The sequence below is a fragment of the Colias eurytheme genome, chromosome 15 (assembly GCF_061535395.1).
Source record: "Colias eurytheme isolate Ceu_HAF_F1 chromosome 15, ilColEury1 Martin Lab GWU primary, whole genome shotgun sequence".
In the NCBI taxonomy this organism is placed as follows: Eukaryota; Metazoa; Arthropoda; class Insecta; order Lepidoptera; family Pieridae; genus Colias; species Colias eurytheme.
This window is the reverse complement of record NC_142994.1, coordinates 5,216,822-5,239,450: the sequence shown is the minus strand read 5'-3', so window position 1 is coordinate 5,239,450 and position 22,629 is coordinate 5,216,822. Positions and strand designations below refer to the sequence as shown.

At 37.6% G+C, this 22,629-nt stretch overlaps 2 protein-coding genes across 3 annotated transcripts; one reads left to right on the top strand and one right to left on the bottom strand.

Moving 5' to 3' along the window:
• Positions 1 to 744: 744 nt before the first annotated feature.
• LOC149902288 (uncharacterized) lies at positions 745 to 9,564 on the top strand. Of its 2 annotated transcripts, none has more exons than XM_090110523.1 (8): positions 745 to 1,075; positions 1,355 to 4,871; positions 5,948 to 6,102; positions 6,242 to 6,379; positions 6,459 to 6,705; positions 7,429 to 7,703; positions 8,539 to 8,721; positions 8,998 to 9,564. In XM_090110523.1, the coding sequence occupies exons 2-8, from the start codon at positions 1,520 to 1,522 to the stop codon at positions 9,082 to 9,084; spliced, it is 4,437 nt and encodes a 1,478-aa protein (XP_089966649.1). In that variant the 5' UTR covers positions 745 to 1,075; positions 1,355 to 1,519; the 3' UTR covers positions 9,085 to 9,564. The 2 variants fall into 2 exon arrangements, with proteins under 2 accessions (XP_089966649.1, XP_089966647.1); XM_090110521.1 differs by having other exon boundaries at positions 5,945 to 6,102.
• A 7,160-nt stretch (positions 9,565 to 16,724) lies between these two features.
• LOC149902287 (uncharacterized) lies at positions 16,725 to 22,608 on the bottom strand. Its single transcript, XM_090110520.1, has 4 exons — positions 22,333 to 22,608; positions 21,515 to 21,697; positions 21,160 to 21,326; positions 16,725 to 18,993 (listed from the first exon to the last, which is right to left on the bottom strand). The coding sequence occupies exons 1-4, from the start codon at positions 22,453 to 22,455 to the stop codon at positions 17,595 to 17,597; spliced, it is 1,872 nt and encodes a 623-aa protein (XP_089966646.1). The 5' UTR covers positions 22,456 to 22,608; the 3' UTR covers positions 16,725 to 17,594.
• Between the last annotated feature and the right edge of the window lie 21 nt (positions 22,609 to 22,629).

The window sequence follows — 22,629 nt, the reverse complement described above, 5'->3', positions numbered from 1 at the left end:
CCAATAGTGGGACACCCTATATAATTATGCACGTCTTTAAAATGTAATCAGATAAATTCAGAATCTCAAAAAATCGGAATGTGGAAAAGTGAAATTACTTATTATATATGCATTTCTAGGTACTCATTATATGCTCTTCTCATTATTTTTTAAAATAATTTATCACAGAATCATAGACCCAAAAAAATACTTTTTTTAGGTCCATGCACAGAATATAATACTTTTACATAGCAAAGTTTGCTATCACCCAACCCAACCTATCTCCAATATTTCAAGTACTTTTCCTCGATAGCCCATAGTGCTGAATCTTATTATTTTATGCTCATAAATAGTTCTAGATACCTAGGACATCTGGTGGTTCAAATGACCCATAATTTTTTCGACATGTGCTTATAGTCTAATATAGTTCCAGATTCAAATAAAATTTTATTAATGTACTTTTTGAAAAATTCCTTTAGAATTCAAATTTCATTCGGGAAATATTGATTTTCGATGTGGCAACGCTCAACTCAAAGATATTAATTTTGAAATGCCTCATTTCGAAAATTGTTCCATAGTAAATATATATTTATCTGAATAAATTCGAATGTTTGATAATTATTTATTATCATCTCCATAAAACATAATTTTAAATCAAAAAATAAAATTAACAATATGTTTTATAATCTGTTCTATAAACAGTTTATAAAAATCTAAATGATTTTCATTGCCATCTAGAGGGCGCTGCTAGGCTTGTTGTCCGGTCTCTCATTCGACTGGACATAAGACAAGTAAGATGGCGGCGATTAATGTGAAAGGCGAAACGTTGTCGTTTTTCTGCTTGTAAATAAGAGTAATAGCATTTTTAATAGAATTTACGTATTAAAAAAAGAGAGGCGACTTTGATTCATAGTGCAGTAAATACGTGAAGGTTTGTGATATATTTATGACGATAAAAGTGGTTCTTCGTTTCACAATAGACAAAACCCGTCGTCACGAACACTAGAAGAGTCGAGGCCATATTTATGATGTTATCTGTTGTGTGAGCGTCCTGTGAAACCACATTGATATAATAAATTTCAAAACTAAAGAAATGGTACGTTCCCCCACGCATATGCTTACTTCGTACTAATGTTCATTTACCTGTTCTCTCATCGCCAAAGCACATTGACGCTTCTGTTTCGAAGCGGCTAAAAATCTTGTTTCAATTATGTTTACTAGAAGATCGCTATGTTTATTAATTCTCTTAAATATTGTTAAAATGTGACTGTTTACCAATATATCTATTTATCTCATACGTATTTGTAAAAATTTACATCTAATAAGATGCATTTCATTGTTATTGTTTATTTATTGAATGTTGTCTTTTTTTCAGGAGTGCAATCCATGAAGATAAATTTGAAACTCAAAATATGAATACATGTGCTTCAGTGTAGTGATATTTGAAATATAAAACATTTCTATTGAAAGACTATGGATGAAAGTGTGGACTTGTATTGAAATATTAAATTAAAACAATACTAACAACACGGAGGTGGTAATGGATCCAGTAGGACCATGGTCAGCATATGCTTCTTACAATCGGCTAGCTGGTGTTCAGGCTGGTGCGGCAAGTGGAGATTTTCATCACCACCTGGCAAGCAGTGGTACGGGCCTAGGCAGTCAATCAGTGCCTTCAACCACGAGCCAATTGTTACTTCAAGCAGCTCACACCACTGCATCTCTTGCGGGACAATTAGGTTCATCAACTGCATCACCATTTAATCCTGGTGGCTTCTTGTCTCCCCCAGCCGTTAGTTATGATGCAGTGTTTTCTCCATTATTTCATCATGCAAACCCTAAGCCGGCCCACTATAGTTCTTCTCTTCAACACCGTCAAGTCATAGCACAAGCCCAAGCTGCAGTGGCATCTAAACAATCTTCTGTAGAATCTGAACTTTCTTCATTAAGAGAAAATTACTCTCATCAAGCAATTGCTGCACAAGGAACCTCATTTTTTGACCAGCCTTCGACACCAGGCAGTACTGCAGGCTTAAGTTGGCAAGGCAATAATCAACTACCAAGCCCTTTTGGGATTCTGCCTCATGAAAGTGTAGTGCCCTCATCACCAAGTCCAGCAACAACAAAAGCAGGAGCTACATATGATAATTTTAATGCTCATTTTGCAGCCGCTCAAACTCTAAATAACCACATTAATTCTCAAATTGCCAATGCTGGACAGAAACCAGCGAACAGATCGGGATCTCCAGCAACGGCATCAAAACAGCCAGTTTCTTCAACATCATCAACATTTTATCAATCCCCATCCACTTATGGAAATCAAAGTGAAAACTCATATAGTACAAGCAGTTCAAAAAGTGGAATTTCATCACAACAGGATTATGCGGGAAGTAAGTCTTATTCAAGTTCTGCAAGTTCCACTGCTCATTCTCAGCAGTCTTGTATTGTGTCAACTCCAACAGTAACTTCATCCCCAACCCCTCCCAGTAAAGACTATAGATCCTCATCCTCTAATTCTAGCAGACCCTCTGCATCTATTTATAATTCTCAATCACCGAAAAGTGCCAGTAGTGAAAAGCCTTCAAGACCATCAAATACTAGTAGTGGGTTTGTATCCCCTACATCTAAGCCACCTCAGGTTCAGACTAAAGCTCAAAGCAAAGTTTACCCTGAACTCAGCAGTGAACAAAGAAAAAGTTGTGATTCAATTGATAAATTGCAGCCGCAGTCATCTCCAATCAGTTATTCCATTATGGATGCACCTGGGCGGCTAAGTTTTAATAATGGTAATGGTAGTTCTAAGTCAAGTAGAATAGGTAACTCCCCATATTCTTCCTCGCAGAATTCAAGTTTTAGGCATTATCAAAGTGGAAATAATGTTGAAACTGAATATCACGTTAGAGCCAAAAGCAGTTCAAGTACTGATACTGGATATTCTAGTAGTAGTTCTCAAAATGGACCTGATTGTAGTATAGGTGCTAAAAGACAAAGTCCTTTACAAGCAGCACCACAAACATCCCCATTAGGTCATAGGTCTAGTCCTGCATACCCAGTATATCACAGCCCTATGAATTCTATAAATTCACCTCAACAACATACAGAACATTATAGTAAAGTTAGTAACCCTGCACCCCGTTCACCACTAGATGCATCTATTTCAAGGCCCCCATCCCAAAATAGTCAAGTAGCCTACCCATCAGTCATTACTAGAGCGTTAGGTATTGAACAAAATAAGTCATACAGTGAAAGCCGTTATGAACGTAATCAAAGCTCTACACCTAATTGTTGGGAGACTGACAGACAAAGAAAATATACCAGTAGTAGTAGCAGCAATAATACCAGTAATTCAATTAGTTATAGTACATTATCTGAAAGTAATACTCATAATGAAAAGTCATCTCAATCTCAAAATTCTAGTGATAGGTTAGGGATAAGTGAAAAGCATCATTATTTTGACAGTAATAACGTAGCTTTACAGGACCTATCCAGTTGTCGTGGTGATCCAATGAGTATAGTTAAGAATTTACAAAGTTTGCAACAAAGTTGTCAAGTACAAGAGTCTAAAACAAGTAAAAATACAACAACTGTGCCTAATGCTATCCCAGCACCTAAAGTTACCAGACGTAAAAGTACAGAAAAGCCTATTTCACATTCTAATGAGCTCTCAAATGCTGCAGTGATGGCTGACTATTTAGCTTCTAGAATACCACCCCCTGCACATAGTTCTACAAGTAATCAACAACAGAATGGCAGCTTTTTTGATTTCGAACGGTGGAATCTCCCACCACCTCCCCCTAAAATGTTTCCTGGCACGTCAGCTTTCGGTTCTCAAGCACCTCTTCACGCCACAAACTTTGCTAACCAACATCAAGCCCTTGCAATGCAGCATGGCCATGCATTAACATACTTCCCACCCTTTCACTTAGGTCCGCATCCTGATTTCCAATCCTCTGTGGAGTTAACACCATTATCGTCATTTAGTGAAACTCCACCTTCGGCTTCCTCGTCATCATTTTCTACGCCTGAAACTCGTGAAGAGGAACAGCCTAAGGTGGTAGTACCCAATATAGAGGAAGAACTTGGTTTCCTTGCAGAACAACGAGCAAATTCTTCGTCGACGGTAGCACCCTCTTCACAGCAGCAGAACCTAAACAGTACCTCGCAAGACACTACTTCAAAAATTATGGAAAAAAAATTCAATGTTCCTGTCACGGGCCCGGGTTCAGGCTTCATGGCTTCTTATTTAAAATTTTTACAAGGAGAACGCGACACGTCTCCTCCGCCGGCCGGCCGAGGCGCTAGAAAGTCTACTTGGTCGAGAACAAACACCAACAGCAATACCGTCAATAACAAGACATACAATCCGAACGATGTCACAAAAAGCCAATGCGAAGCCAATTCAACACAACAAAGTGCCAACGGCGCGATGGCTCCGACGAACGCTTTAAACACAGGTATGTCCCTAAGTAACCCTGTCATGAGTTCAACGGCGAGTATGAACGCGACAGGTCTGTTGGGTGCTAATCAGTTACACGGGGCGCAAGCGAATCTGCTAGGGTCGCAAGCGAAAGGCGTAGAATTGGACGACCCGAGATATTACCATTTAAATAAAGAAAGAAAGAGAAAGTACGACGGCACGGAAGATTCCGCGTACGAGGCGGAGGAGGAGGCGCGAAGGCTGAACAAGCCCGTGCTGAACGTGCCGAGCACGCCGCTGAACGACAAGGCGAAGAAGGGCCGCGCGACGGCGATGAACAAGCCCACGCCGTCGGCGGTGATCGCGCCCCAGCCGGCCGCGCCCAAGAAGCCGCGCCCGCCCGCGCCGCCGCCCGTGGCCTCGCTGCAGGCAGCGCCCCAACAACAATACTATTACCAACACCAACCCGACGAAGGTGCGTTCAATTTACTAGATTTCCATTTGAGAAGTAGAGCGCGATGGTGAAGAACTAGCCCTGAAGCTTGTATGACAGGAGCAAGCTAACTGCCGATACTGGCAGCTCTTGTGAAAACTTGTTACATTTTAACTGTGATATGTAAATTTTTTATTAGATGAAATCTATTATTATCGACGACTGTAAATAATTTCTATGATAAAAATGTGATGTATCTATCTTTGTAGAGGTTGTTATTTTAGGGTTAGTCTGTAACAAGATTTCACCGTAATAATTGTTGTTATTGATGACACATTATTAGTGCCATTTAATTGTAAATTGTAGAAATTGTGACTCTTGTCATACTCGCTATTGAAGGGGTGCTACCATTAATAATTCCAAAAATGTGGTATATTTTTATATGGGATTGATACCAGTGGGTGTCTTTTGTAAATATAAAATGTATTGTATTTACAGTATTTGATTTAGTTCGTACTTATGATAGTGTATTCATATATTTTGCTGTTAGCTAAAGTGATTTTATATTATAAGGAAGATGAAATGCATAATACTTTGACAGCTATAAGTTATGAGAAACATGTATTAGCAGGTCATGCCCGGAATATAAGTTTTTGTATTTCTATTTAATTGTTATTTGTTTATGCACAATTCTCAATATTTTATGTAAATACTTTTGTATAATAGGAGGAAAAAACATAAAAATAAATGCGAGTATATTACTGATTATTGTGTTACATAATTTTAGTTTGTAATTATTCCTGGTAGCACCCTTCAATTCGCCAATTAGGGATAACATGTCCATTGTAAAATATTGTTCAAACTTTAATGACAAACTATAACTTTATTTGTACATAATATTAATTGCAACATGATTGCAATATGTGCACATGTTATCGCAATGGTGAATAGTTCATCATCATCCCTTTCCTGAGCCTATCCCATATTATTTTCTCATGACTATGTATTTTCCGGGTAAAACGAATCGCATATTACGGATGAAACAGGTAAATAACATATTTCCAATTTATTCGTTTATTTCAAAAATATTACATTAATATTAACACATAATTTAGTAGGTGCTCATGCAGTCGGTTTAGGATACGGAGTGTATGGATCGACGGACAATGACGCTAACTCGAACAGGAAATTGCATAACATTAAATCCCATCAGCAGATTTCTAACACAAGTCAAATCGACAATACGCGACCGATTGAAGAAATGCCTTATCAGGTAATTGTATGTTTTATCACTTAACTCGATACTACTTAGATGTTAAATCATTTCTAATAAAGATTGCTACAATTATTTGCACATACAATAGAATAAAACATGAATTTCTGCGAATTAATTTTTGTGATTTGTTTTTTAGTCTGGGGAGTTTGTTGCGTTAAAAAATGAGCTCAATGAAATGTGGCCAGCGATATGGAGAGTAGACGGTAAAACGTTATTGCAGAAATACGAGCCTTTTGAAGAAAATGGAAAAGTTTTATATAGAAATATATCGACGGTAAAAAAAATGGTTTATCAACAGAAACATAATTTATGTTAATTTCAAAATTAATAACAATTTTTATTTAAAATTTTAGTATACAGTATGGAATCCAGAAAACAAAAAACTATATACTCAAGTTCAAGTTAAAATACGTTCTCAAACTCATTTAGAAACAATAGTTGAATTAGTGAGGAGTGAATTGCAGGGTGATGACTGCCATTTTATAGAAAAAAGAATGTTAGAGACCCAAATGTATCAAGAAAATTTTGAAGTGTACATACAAACGTTAATATCGCATGCCTTAGATCCGAATTTCTTAACGGAAATATTTCAAGAACAAGGTAAGTTGTTTAATACTTTGAAAAGAAATAATTTAAATCAGCTTTTATCTCGACTTTACAACACTTTAACTCGAATATTGAATATTTCCAAATTAGAAAACACTTATCGCAATATTCGTAATCGTAACGATTGTAAAAAATCAATTATGATTAAATTTATTTTTATCTAAACACAGCTGACTCTTCCAAACAATACAAAATAAGTGCGTAATTATTCATTTCAATTATGTAGCTTCATTATCTATTTAAAAAATTAATACTGTTATGCTTTTATACTAGCTTACCGCGCGCGCCTTCACTGGCTTTGTAAAACAACTTGCTAAGTATTATACTGAAACCTTCCTCAAGAAATATTATATTTCAAACAAAACCCATCAAATTCCGTTGCGTATATTTAAAGAATTAAGCATAGTCATAGGGACGGACAGACAGCAATAGCCACTTTGTTTTATACTATGTAGTGACAGTGAAGTGCGTTATTGATCAATTTATGTTAAATAGCACTATACCACTGGTACAGATAGTTTTCGTAACTTTAGAACATGCCAAACTGTTATCATCAAATCCTTATTATCTTTCTTTAATATACTGGTAGCAACATAATTTAATCCATCAGGCCCCGGAATCACATCAATATAAAATCTATTGTGTCGTGGCCCGATCGGGCCGTTCGGGGCTCAATGGGTTAAAATTGAAATAACGTGTATAAACCTCCAATTCCAGACGAGTACTTCCTATCGAACGTGAAAACGGTAGACGAGGTGACGGAGACGATGCGTTCCCGCGTGTCGTGTAGCGCGGGTGGGGGCGGTGCTGCGGGCGCGCGGGCACTGGACGCCGCTGTGGGCACGTGGCCGGGGCTCAGTGTGGCCGCGGGCGCGGGCGCGTGCAGAGCGTGTGCACGTCCTGCTGTCGCGAGACTACTGCTGTATGGCCAGCCGTACAACCCGGCGACGTTGGAACCCGTGCAGCCGGACGCGAGGCTCGCGTATGAGAAGGTTAGTGATTAAGGCATGGATTAGCCAAAAATAAGTAAAAGTGATAGCTGCCACAAGCTCGTCGTCCGCCATATTTGCCGATCCACAAAATACTGACACGTTCGCAAGCGTGGGGATGATTGTGGTCGATGTTTGGAACTTTTTTGTACTTGTGGTATACACCAAGCGTATGGAGCCGCCTTTATAGTTGTACTATTGCATACAACGTTGCGGCCGTGGGCACGTCGCGGGCACTTGCATCTTGCCTAAAATCAATCGATATTGTGCATCTTCGTGCCAGCGGCTCGTCTTGCGTTGGTATTTCAGAATGGCAACGTCGCGTTAGCCGCTTGTTAATGCGTTGGTCGTGCGGAGCGGCAACGTCGTGTCAGCAGCTCGTCATGTGTTGGTCTTGCAGAGCGGCAACGTCGCATTAGCCGCTCGTTATGTTGGTCGCGCGGGGCGGCAACGTCGCGTCATGTGTTCATCATTTTCGCGCACGCGGCTACATGTCCCACAACTCATTACTCTCAACTCTTGAGATCCTAATTGAATTATATTTGAGACATTTTGTAGCTTGATTGACGATTGCATGAAGCAGCGTGGATATAACAAATATGCAAAATACGGCGATGATAAGTAGGTTGCATACATTCGTCGTATGACGAACAATCGGCCTTAGAGTACGAATTGCAAGACTAACCATGTTTTATACTGAAGAGCATTTAGTATAAATCATTGACACATCATTGTGACGTGAATTGTTGAACTTGAACATGACATAAATCATATTGTATTGCATTTTTGTTCAAACTATTATTCTTACAAAAAACTCAAAAATAAATTTAATTTACAGGAATTCTTAGTTTGTTCTGCGTGTTGCGGTCGAGTACAATTGTATTCGAGAATATCACATCAGAAGTACCTCATGTACTCGGAGTGCAGTAAAAGGGTGGCGGAGAAACGGTTACAAAACCCTAATAAAGATACAACAGTTATATTAAATGAGCTATTAGCAGACGAGCCTTGGTTATCTCAGGTAATTCTATTTGTTTATAACATTTTCATAAGTGGTACTCGGGAGTTATGATTAAATATTTGCTAATATAAAACAAGCTCTTACATTGTAATAAAACGAAAAAAACTAATTTAATGTGTAAGTTTTACAAATTCCCAAAATATATACATAGTAAAAGATTTGTCGCACATATTTTAGTTCCTCATCAATGTATCTATGATATACAAATAGTTTCTTTACCGCGTTACGTGATGTGGTATAAAAAATATAAATTAAAAAAATAAAACCTTATTTCAGTTATTCCGTGACGTACGACATTCCTGGGCGGAGGCGGAGTCATGGGAAAGAAAAATACGGCACGTGATGTCAAGACAAATGATATAACATTAATTTTATGTCGAATCTGAAGTGTACTGTTAAAAATACACTTTATATATGGACAATCTTTATTTAATTTTATACCTGTGAAATATGTGCTGAATGTATCTAATTGTTTTTATATTTTGTAACACACGTACAGGTTAGCATTTAATTAGCATAATAAAATGGAAGTGGATAGAATCTGATGTTTCATCACATTATCATCACGTATTTTTTAATTATTTTTTCTACATTGTGATTCTCATACTGGCCGCTACTTAGTATTAGTAGATTTAGTGTCGGTGCCATTTTGTTTACAGAAACATTTTAACATTTTTTTACGATTCGATTCCACAGTTTTAGTTCGTTAATGTATTATTAGGGATTTTTTATCCGATTGGATATCTTGTTACCAGTGGTTACTATTCAAGTATATTTTTTTTTGCAAATAACGATTGATCAAGCATGAAACTGTAACTTCTGCTTACTTAAACACCTATTCAATCCCCTACTACTACTACTGTGCCTAGCCTTATCCCAGTTCATTTGGGGTCGGCTCTCCTCGTCATTCTTCGCCAGAGACATCGATTCCGGGTCGTCGAATCATTTACTTGAGCTTTCTTCAGGTCTTTGTTGATAACAGACATCCAAGTTTGTAGAGGTCTACCGCGCTTTTTCGGTCCAGAATTTATGGCCAAGACTCGCTTGGTCATGTGCTCTTCAGGTCTTCTCATCACGTGGCCATACCATTGGAGACGTCTTTCCGACAGCTTCTCTTCAATTGGTCTAATCTTGAAGCTTCCACGGATATGAGTGTTTCTCACTTTGTCGGCAAGGGTAACACCTCCAGCCCATCTGAGCATTCTCATTTCCGCTGCGTGTATTTTTGTCGCATGGGCCTGTTTTATGGGCCAGCATTCACTACCATAAATGAGAGCTGGGCGGATCGCTGTTTTATATGCCTTCCCTTTCACACGCACTGGCATCCTGATGTCACAGAGTACGCCGGACAGTTCCCTCCACTTCATCCAGCCAGTGTTGATGCGGTTGGTCACGTCTGCGTCAATGGTACCGTTGTTAGATATAACAGAGCCTAGGTATTTAAAATGGTCGACAGTGTTAAGCGGGTGATTTTGAATGTTAATAGTGCGATCTTGGTTATTTGAGCCATAGCGGCACTGCATATATTCCGTCTTTTGACGATTGATCTTCAAACCTGCTGTCTCTAAGGCGTGTCTCCAATTCTCCAATGCTTCTTCGAGATCTTCAGCACTATCTCTAATCAGTACAATATCGTCTGCGTACAACAAATCCCAGGGAGGTTCTCTTTGCAAGTTTGCAGTCAGATAATGTATGATGAGATTGAAAAGGAGCGGACTCAACGCCGAACCTTGGTGGACACCCACTGCCACCTCAAATTCCTTGCTCAACCCTGCCGGACTTCTTACCTTAGTAGTTACCTTATGGTACATATTAGCAACCGCATTGATATAATACTCTGGAACATTCTGTGACCGCAGGGACTCCCAGATCAAATGTCGTGGTACTCGGTCAAAGGCCTTTTCCAAATCTATAAATGCAAGATGGATGTCTTTCTTCATTTCTCTATGCTTCTCCAATAAAATTCTCACACAGTGTAGGGCATCAGTAGTTGATTTCTGCTTCGTGAAGCCACATTGGTTTTCGGTGATATTAACCAACTGCAGGAGACGATTGTTGATGACTCTCTCCCATATCTTAAGTGTATGTGACATGAGTTTTATGGCACGATAGTTTTCACACCGTCTTAAGTCACCTTTGTTTTTGAAGAATGGGACTAGAAAGCTTTTCCTCCATTCAGTAGGAATTCCATCACGTAGAATTCTATTAAAAAGTTGTGTGAGGAAAAGAGCTCCCTTCTCACCCAACTTTTTCCATAGGTCAGCGGGTACTTCGTCAGGCCCCACTGCTTTGTTGTTAGACATTTTCCTAATAGATGTTTTAACTTCGTCTAGGCTGATTTCCTGTATTGGTCCCTCAACAGCTGGTAAGTGTGGTGGTTCTTCGTATGGATACGTCTGATTAAGTAGTTCCGAGTAGTATTCCTGCCATCTTGCGTTAATATGAGCGTTTGAGGTCAGGAGCTGATCATCCTTGTTTTTGATGTACCTCGAGTTACGAATAAAAATTGTTAGCTCTTCTCTGTCTAGCTATTCTAAAAAGTTCCCTGTCGTCTTTAGCTCTTTCTAATCTTTCGTAGAATTCTTCATCATGATGAGCTCTTGCACAGGCAACTTCTCGTTTAGCTGCTTTCTTCGCATTGCAATAATTACTACGATCCTCTTCACTTCTACTTAATTGCCAGATCTTGAATAATTTCTTTTTCGTCTTGACTTTTTCTTCTACTTCTTCTTTCCACCACCGCGCTTGCTTGTTATTCTTGAGAGGACCCTTTGAGATTCCAAATATTTCTGAAGCTTTCTGCAAACAATGATTTTGGAAGCTGCTCCACATTATATCAGCTGTTCGAGTGTCATTTTCCAGTTCTTTGTCTACATAGTCTACCATTTCTCTTATGAATCCATCTCCTTCCACTAGATATAGCTTATGCCATCGGATTTTAGGTGTATATTGCATAAAGACTTTAGTGGTCTTTGGCATTATAATATCGACGACTAGCAGACGGTGTTGTGATGTAAGAGGCTCCCCTAGTATCACCTTGCAGTCTCTAAAAATATGTAGCCTAGAACGGTCAGCTAGGATATAATCAATTTGGGTGCTTGATCCTCCACTTTGATACGTTATTTTATGCTTGTCTGGTTTCTTAAAGAATGTGTTAATTATGGCCATATCATGTGTGATTGCAAAGTCTAAGATGTCAATACCCTGAGTATTCTGGTTACCATATCCCTGACCACCGTGTACTCTCTGGTGGGGAAGGGAGGTAGTTCCGACATGACCATTTAAGTCTCCTCCAATGTATTTACTTTCACCTAGAGGGAAGGATTGCAACAGGTCATTTAGGTCATTCCAAAATACTTGTTTTTCCGATTCACTACAAGCAGTCTGTGGTGCGTATGCTGATACAATATTCATGCAGGGCTGTTTGTCCAATGCAAATTTTATTGAAATAATGCGGTCGCTCACGCGTTTAACTTCCACTATACGCTCTTGCAAGTCACAATCAATTACGATGCCTACACCATTTTGTTTAGTAGTACTGCCATGATAGATGAGTTTATATCCATTTCCTATATTTCGCGCTTTCGATCCCTTCCATTTGGTTTCCTGTATACAACAAATATTAACCTTGCGTCTGAGAAGTACTTCGCTCAGTTCTGCGCTGCGTCCAGTCATGGAGCCTACGTTCCAAGTTGCTATACGCATCTTTTTGCTCTGTCTGTGAACATCCATGACTGTGCCGTCGCTTTGGGGGTACGCCCTAGCATTTCCATCGCCTATAATTCTATCGTCGCTTCGGGGGTACGCCCTAGCATTTTGTCTCGACTTTAATTTAACTTTACTTTTCATGATGAGGAGAAGTTTAAAATGGCTTTTACTTTTACGGCCGGTTGCCACCTGACGCCAAGACAGTAACCCCTCTCGCTAACTAGGGCTTAGGACGCCGCCGTTGACCTCCATAGGTTCATCCGCCGCCGACCTCTACACAACACCCTGCCTGGTGCTGCTGCTCTCCACCAACCCTAAATCCGAATATGTCAGACCGGCCTAGTAGAGAGTACATATGTGCCTGTTGGTCCGCGGGAGGTATTTCCCTCCTACCCTGCATATCTACAGAGCATTCCCCTATCCGCCACCTGGGGACGCGTTCTCTAGAGGTCAGGCTCCCCCGAGAAACCTATTCAATCCCCTCTTCTCCAATATTTTTATTTTTTATAATACCAGATGCTGAACTTTTTATCATGTTCATGTTTTTTGGACGTTCTTACAAAAAATCTGTAAATCTGAAATTAAACCATTTTCTCGTATCAATAAGACTTTCAAAGAAGTAATAGATTTTATACAATAAATTGCTAATATCTATTTCATATTGCGGCAAATTGATATAAATTTTTCTGTGCTCTGTGCTGTTATATTGTTTTATGTCATATTATTATTTTCATCAAAATCTTAATTATGAATTCAGAGATAAAATGTGTATTAATAAATAGAAATGCTTGAAACTTACCAATATTTTTTTATCTCGCATTTTTTTAATGATTTCCCTTCCATTATGTTATTCCTATATGATTCAATTAATTAAAGAATTTATTTTGTTTTTTAAGGGTGATAATAAATATTATTATTTCACAGTTTACAAGTACATTAGCGAACTAGGCTGGCTTTATGTAAATGCGATAATTACAGTTCAGAAGAAATGAAACGCCAATTCGCCAAATGAAACGAAGCCTTATATTAAATACGTATTTGTAAACAGCAATAATTGTAAATAAATTTGTTGTGAGTGTCCAATGCTGTTTAAGGACAAAGTCGATTCGGCTGTTATAATATTATGTAAGACTCAGGAATAGCTAGAAAGTTTATTGATACATTATTTAATGTTGGATATAAACAATCGTCTTTATACTCTTGCCTTACGTTACATGTATTGTATATACAGATTTTTTCATGCAATAATATTCGCTCCGTGGTTGTTCAAGATACAAGCAGTCCAGTCCGATAACACATTTTGATCTAGCGTTTGCATTATTTTTATTAATATAGGCCCTCGAGAGTTTAATAAGTTTATTAGCACCTTTTCAAAAGCTATACGTGTATATATATTCTTTGCAAAGATATGTACAATCTCTTTTTCAGTTATATTATAGAATATTTACTTTTATATATCAGAATCAAAAAATCTCAAATAATAATTTTTCCAGTCTTCCAAGGACCATACATATATCGTGACCATTATTAATAAATTTTGTTAGTCATTTAATACCAGTAGTGTTTTGGCCTAATGTATGACTCGACGTAATTTTTTAAAACACTAAGTACATTGAAATACTTAAATATCTAATATTTTGTCGACATAGATGATACTAATAGTAAGATGGGAATAATCAGTATTGTAAAATGTTTTGCTTCTTACATATTTGACTATTTGTGATAAAACTATGATTTTTATGAGACATTCCTAATGCCAGAAGAAACTTGTATTAACTAGTGTATCTATAATGCAATATAAAACGCTGAAATTACTTTGCAAGCCCGTCAAAATGTGACTGATTATAGATTTCTCAATTCTTATTTTTTACTTAAAACTGTATTATAATCGAACAAATGAATGCGATATTACCTATACATACATTTATGTTTAAAGTTAAGTAGACGATAATTTGTATAATTCCATTGGGTTGTATAGGTTTAATGAAGTCTCTACACTGATATAAGCATATAATATAGTTTATACGCAGAGATAGATTTATAAGAAAGTTTAAAAGGCGAATATCATCTGTGGAAATAGAAGAATAAAATGGAAGTATTTATTTTGTCTGGATTGGTCAGGACCCTTGATTTTTATGTCTATTTTTACTACTCGCATAGAAAACAAAAATTCATATAAATAAACACCTTAATTTACAAAAAGTTTTTTATTATGCTTATCCCAATCCTTATTTTTTCTGACGGAGAGCAAAGAGAGAAGAGCAGAGTGTTGGTAGGTGTAAACCACGTGTAAACTGTAAGCTTAGAATACATATAAAATTTGCTATTATACAGGTGTCCCAAAAAGTAGTGATATACTGAAGCTGGGAGGTAGAGGGCTATCCGTATCACCCACATATACAGGGTGTCCCAAAAAAAGTAGTGATGAACGGAAGCTGGGAGGTACAGGAACTAGAGGGCTATCCGAATCATCATGTATGTTATGCGATTTTTCGTATTTTCGGTTGGTACGGGAGCTAGCAACGTTTTAAGAAAAAGTCATTTTTGGTATAGTTGGGTTTTTTATATTATACTGTTTCTCAAGCTATCTTATATTATACTAGCGGCCCGCCCCGGCTTCGCCCGTGGTACATATTTCGCAATAAAAGGTACCTACTTAAAGTACTTAAATAAAGGTTCTTTCTCAGGGTCTAAAGATTATCTGTGCCAAATTTCATCAAAATCGGTCCAGCAGTTTATGCGTGAAAACCATACATACATACAAACCTTTCCTCTTTATAATATTAGTAATTAGTATATTTTTTAATACTTATATTAAATAAGTAGTAAACTATGTAATATTTTTAATAGATAAATATTATTATAGGACACTAGCGGTCCGCCCCGGCTTCGCCCGTGGTACATATTTACGTTTTCTCTACATAAAAACCTTCCTCGTACTTCAAGGAATATAATAAAAAAAGAATTATCGAAATCGGTTCAGCCGTTCTCGAGTTATGCGCTTACCAACACATTTTGCGATTCATTTTTATATATAAGAAGATATAAGATTATTACACAAATCGACCTAGTCCCACAGTAAGCTCAATTAAGGCTTGTGTTGTGGGGATGGTTTCATATTTATTACACTTTTGGGTATTATTATGAATTTGATGATTTTTGGTTTTTATCAAGTTCACATTAACGTCCTATTTGAAGTTCGTTAGGAAAAGGAGGCACCATGGTAGATTGTTGCAAAAAAATTGTAAATAGTAAAATGAATATTATATATAGTACTAGCGGTCCGCCCCGGCTTCGCCCGTGGTACATGTTTACGTTTTCTCTACATAAGAACCATCCTCGTACTTCAAGGAATATAATAAAAAAGAACTATCGAAATCGGTTCAGCCGTTCTCGAGTTATGCGCTTACCAACACATTTTGCGATTCATTTTTATAGCGTAGTATATTATTATTAGTTTGTGGTATAAGTAACACAGTGATTACCTATCCTTCACGGGGACTCATGTTGATGTAATTTCACTTATTTCGATGACATTTTAATTATTTTGAAATAAAAAATTGCGTATGGCACCTATAAAAACGTCTTGCAATAAAAAATTTATGTCTGATGGATCTATCTAAAGGCGAAAGATTAAAAATTACGCGTTAATAAATGACTTTAAATTACGGATATTTTCCTGTGCAGATAAAATGCGCACTAATAAACGCAACCACTGCGGCCAGCCAGACAGCCCGGACTCTAACCGAAATAGGAAGAGAAACAGTACCTATATCAAAGAACCAAGTATCCTAAAATTCTCTCTTGTCAACGTTTTTGTGGTTTTTACCTCCTATACGACAAGACATGAACGCGACCATCGCACTAAAGCGACTGAGTGCAGATAATCCATATGGCTTAAGTTGAGCGGAACATATGTGATGTAGGCGATCTCCATACGTATATCTCAATGATCTCAAATGGATTAATCACAACCTACTATTAGTAACTAAGCTCAATATGTATTTTATTATCAAACAATATTTGTCGCTTGTTTAGTTTATTTCTAGCTTGCTTACTCAAAGTATTTCATCTGAATTTATTAAAACAGTATCTCATCATGTCGCTCAGTTTTTTTTGTCGCTCTTTTTATTATTCCCCATTAATAACGTACAAATATATATTCTGTTCAGCTAGATGCGATATAGGTACTATTAACATCAAATTTTAAAACTTTCTCAAACATCCCCAAAGACCATCATCCTTAAAAGACCCAACTCTTACACTAAGGGACTTGGCAAATAAAGAGAAAAACATTCATAGGATACTTTAATTTGTTTTGCACACAGCCTCTATTGAGAACAATGTTAAAGAAAATGAAAAAGCTTGGACCAAATAACACTATCTGGTAGCGATATACACATTCCATACTTTTTACAATATCTCTTGGTTAATATTGATTCATTTAAATACAATTAAAACAAAAATATCAAAAACAGCACATTGGAGTTAATAAAATTATAAAATACAATTAGCCAGGACCAATGGTGAAGTTATGTATGTATTTATAATTTGCATGTGCTGTTGGGAGCATATTCCGAAGATTGTATAAATTTAACGTTTTACATAAAACAGAACACCACAGTGAGATTATTTTTTTAGCAATAAACATATAGAAATCAATAATAACTTAGCATAATTAAGTTAAAATTAAACTTCTAACACAAAGTAGGTAGATAAATTATTTTGGAAAGGTCCCAGTAGAGAATTTATCAATATGTGCATAATATTATATCCTGTACTTAAGTTTTATCACGAGGACGAGGCACGCACGAGGTACTGAGCGGAAACGGCCAGCGCGGCCAAGGGAGCTCTTCCGAACGTTTCGTCACATTGTGTCACTCGCGTGACACTAACCTATACATCATGAATCTAGAGTTAACGTAACTTACAATAATTGCATATATCATACATCTAAATTCAAGTAACTTATTTTTTATGCAGTTTCAAGTTTTATTATTTTACTTTTTTTTTAGTATTTTTTAATTTTTTTTTTATTTTTATTATCATAATCTCTTTTTGTTGTTGCCACAGCACGTTGTTGCCGGTGAAATTTGCCTTCCACGAATGATTTTGTCCGATAGAAAAGTTGGTTATGTGAAGCCGAGTCTCTTGATATTGAGAATTTATTCAACATTCTCTTGTTTGCGGTTGTACTGCGGGCGCGCGCGGGACGCCCCGCGGGGCGCGCCGCGGGGGCCGCCTCTGCCGCGGCTCTTGAAGCCGCCGTGGTATCCCTGCGAGTTATCGTTGTATCTGTCGCGCCCACCGTTCTCATTCTGGTGGTTGTCGCCAGTGTCCCCGTTGCCGTAATATCCATCGTTGCCACCCCTGTTCTGGTAGTCTTTGTGTCTATTCTGATAGTTGTCATTGTACTGCCTGTTGTGGTAGCCATCCTTGTTCGGTCTGTTTTGATACTCCCCATGTCTGTTGTGGTAGCCATCATTGTTTTGTCTGTTTTGGAAATTGCCGCGACCTCTATATCCGTTTGATGTACCGCGACCGTTGCCGCGGAACCGTCTGAATCTATTTTGTCCATCTCCTTGAGCTTGTGTTTTACGTTCAGCGTCGTCACACTCGGGGCTTCTGCTGTCTTTATCGTCGACTTCATTCTTGTCTTCTACAGGTGTAGGAGACTTGTGTTCTTCTGGTGGTACTTGTTCAACAGAGTTGGTTGGAATTTGCTCTTCGTGCATGACAGGAGCTTGCATGTTCTGCGGGGGAATATGTTGAGGCTGTGCATGAATGGGTTGTGGGTGTGATTGTTGGGGAATTGGATGCCCGGTTTGAGGGTGGCCAGGCTGGGGATGACCTGGCATTGGGCCAGGCATGGGAACTCCAGTGAACGCTGCGTGATCAGGGTGTGGGGGGAAGTGGGGCTGGGGAGGCATCGGAATGCTACCAGGTTCTGGGATGCGAGAAGGAGGAAGTTGAACAAAATGTTGATTTGTAAAAGTCTGAGTTGGAATTGGCGCTGGAGGAGATGCCTGGTTAAGCATAGGAGGTTGAGGAGTTCCAACTGGGCTGTCAATTTCTGACTCCTGAAGGAAGAAGAAGTTCTGGGAGCCTATAACTTCAGAGATGGGTCTCTGTTGAGGATATTGCTGAGCAAAGTAAGCATGCTCTACTTCTTGGAGAGTGATAGGGGGTAATTGACGAAGTGGGTATCCAGGTGCAGGGACTACTGTAGGAGCTGGAGCAGTTGGAATAGCCATGGGTGGTGGATAAACAGGGGCAGCAGGCTCTATTTCTTCCAACTCCTGCGTTGGTTCCGCCACTTGCTCTTCAGGTTCATGTTGGTTTTCTTCTACTTCAGGCACAATAGCATCCGCTGATTTGTCAAAGTAACCACATTCATGCACTGATGTTACAATTTCCTTGATATGCGCATAAGTGGTGCCCAATACTTCTTTAGGTTTACCATCAATAATAGCATATAAATGCTCTGCAGCTTTAATAGTGTGGGTATGGAATCCAGCTTGACCTTCCTCATTTACTTCATGTTTAGGTGTCACCTCAGGATACCTATTGAAGAAAAACAACATTATGACATCATTCATTGTCACAGATTAAAAAAGTTTAGTTTGCAAACAGATTTTTTTAAATAATTATCTAAACTGTAAATTTGGTATGACATAGCGTACTATAGTGTAGTTAATACACACACAGGTAATAGATCCTGTATATTTTTTTCAAAAATGTTCTGGTAAATTTTTTAAAACTACTTCAGATACACTCACCGGCACGGAATCTTGGCCACTTACAAATTTGCCGATAAAAAAAGTTTGAAGTGCTTTTCACGATTTTTTTTGTATGTAGATATGTTAACATATTACTTCTTTAATTTTATGATAAGAAATCATTAAGTTTGAGAATAATCTTTTACCACTTTTTAAGAGATAGTCGAAATTTGTGATTTGTGCGGTTAAGCCGAAGTTATGAATTGTTCGTTTTAAACTTTTTTCGATATCGTTTATGCCGTTTTATGATATTGTTATTGTTGTGCTGTAGTCAATGATCATAACAAACAATAAAAAATGCCGCTAACATCTGAACAACCTGCACAGGCCATCACAATGTTAGATCAATGACTGCCGCAACATAAAGTACCTAATATACAGTACGTACCACGTTCAGCGATGAACTAGGCATGGAGAAGATACCAGGAGACTGGCAGCTACACGTGCAGACCAGGAAGTGGAGGCGTGAGGTGCACATCAGCTCGAGAAGACCGCTTTATCGTTCAAGATATACTCAGAAATGGCTTTCTGACAGTTTTTGAGATACGCCACCGGCTCCAAAACAACAGGACAATAAATGTGAGTGAACAATCGGTGAGAAGACTAATAAAGGAAGTTAATTTGAAGGTTTGCAGACCAGCACGCCGTCCAGAACTCCTCAGGCATCACAGAGAAGCACGTCTTCGTTTTGGGCGAGAACATGAAAACTGGACCCACAGCCAGTGCGCTCGTGTGGTGTTCATAAATTAATGCCAATGCACTTTACGAGCTTCTGATAGCCTTGAGTCAGTATAGAAGATACGAGAAGAGAGGTTTTCATCCATCACCACAACTCAAACGGCGATTTTTCATGGAGGGTCAATAATGGTATGGGGAGGTATAAGTTTCGATGCTCGCACGGAGTTATTTATCGTAGATAATGGCTTAAATTTGATCAGGTACACCGAGTAAATTCTCCAGGAACATGTTTAGCCCTAATACAGGCTTATCAGTAAAGAAAATGTGCTACTAATACACTATAACGCACACCCGCGTGTCGTACGATGCGTATAAGAGTACCTTCAAGAGGTTATTATTGAAAAATTGGAGTGGCCAGCTCTTATCCCGGATCTTAATCCAATAGAACACATCTGGTACATGCTTAAAAAAAACATAAAGTTCGATTCTAACCCAGCACAAACGGTAGATGAGCTTAGAAATACAGCTGGGGCCGTTTGGTACACTATAGCTCAAGAGGACATCAAAAATGTCTTCTAGAGTATGCCAGAAAGAATGAAAACAGTGTTTAAGGCAAGAGAAGGAAACATCCAATATTAAAAAGGTTCATTTTTTTATGTAAACGCTTTTTCCTAATTTTTGTGCATTTTTGAAGAAATCATTTAAATTTCACAGAAAAAGCGTAAATTCTTGTTAAATTCATATCTGCGCGGTAGAACTTATTATAAACTTCCAATTATTACTAAAAGTTTGTAATAACATTGAATTATCTAGTTTTGATTAAATTTTTATTAAATTTTGTAGTAGAAAAGAAATAGTGTAATTTTTCGCAGAAATTTGAAGTGGCCAAGATTCCGTGCCGGTGAGTGTATATCTGAAAACCTCAAATTATTTCCATTTATTGAGAAGGTGTTACAAAACATTCTTGGTGCAAATTAGCTTTGTTACATATCAACATCTATACATAAATAAAGTTTTCAAAATTATTGGCTGTACAATCTGTGTGTATGTCCGGGCTAATATTGAAAAGTACTGCATGCATTTACTTCAAATTTGGTACAGAGATAGCTTGAGACCTGACGAAGGACAGGATAAGTTTTATCCCAGTAATCCCACTGGAACGGGAATTATGCAGGTTTCTCTTTGACTATACGGGCAAAGCCACTGGCGGAAAGCTAGTCCTGCAATAAGTTCCACCTAATTGTCAATTAGGTGGATACTATACTATACTCACAACTCATCTAGGATTCTCAAATCATCTTCAGTAAGTTTTGCAGCGCCATTTGCTCCATTGAGAAAGTCATCTCGGACTTCAGTGCTGCCCATTTGCATGAGACAATCCAATATTAGTAGAACTTCACGAATCTTATTAGTATCTGCTGTGTATCGGACCCATAACTCCTGTAAATTAATTAAATATATTTTTACATGTAATTGATAATATACATATTGAGATAAAGAGATGAATATGATGTTTAGCCAATAAGCCTTTTTTTATTTTTGTTTACATAGATACAAATAAGTATTCTCACAGTATACTACCTAATTACTTCAATATACATAATTTATTCAGTTTACATTATACATACCCTTTTAGCTTGTTTCTTAGCTTCCCTTTCAGCAGATACGACAATAGAGTTGACCTGCTTAGAGAGGTCTCTAGCAAACTCCAGTGTCTGAGCCACTTCATCATATTTGGCTACTGCAATTTTCTGGTCACTGTTCAACTCCTTCCCAGCCTTTTGTAGGTCACGATAAGAAGTTAATTTGCTCTAAAATGCAAATAATAACACGTAATTGATCATCTAATTCAATGACAATCATTTGGACTAATAGGTACTAGTTTATTCCCATTTATCTATATTTCATGCATCAACAATATAAGTCAAATGCAAAGAGCCGGTCTCAAGGTATATCTTGTTTGTTTAATCATTTATTTTATTAAAGTAATGTAGAAATATAAAGACCAGCAAACGACAAACTTAAAGAATTTACTTTGTTTTGACAATTATAACGGTAAATAGCGGCTTTTGTTCATTTGGAGTAAAAAAAACATAAGTACATTATTATGAAACTATATGCGGTCTAATATATCCACATAATTATATTATCTTATTCGTATGTTCATGCAACAATAAAATAATCTAATGCAATTTGCATTATGTATTGTACGAATTTGGGCGTCACGAAATAACAGCAACATCATTGGAGCACATGTGTAAAAATGGCGTCAGCGAATATACCGCAGTTTATTTACATGCGATTATGATTCTGCTCAAATATTCAATAAATTCTTAGTTTTCAAATAAAAGAATGAATAATACCATTAGTATCTTTTACCATACATAAACAATTAGTTCTTAAAAATATAAATACAATGGATAAACATTTGTTGTCTAGTACATACCTTTCTTTTCTCCAAGTTACGGATTTTGTGTTCAATTATTGTCAGAATCTGTTTAATTGGTGTATTGTCCGCAGCTTCCGAAGAAGCTGGTTTTTCAGACTTTGCATTCGCAGCTGAAGGCATCCTTCACAGGCAACAACTTCTTCTGGATTGATTAAGGTGGTTGTTGAATAGACAAAATCTATCTACAAAAGTATAGATCACAAAGCAATAAACATCCCGTAGAGAATATGGCAACTCACAATTGCACAGGTAAAATTTGAATAGTGTGATTGACTGTGATCACTGATCAGAAAC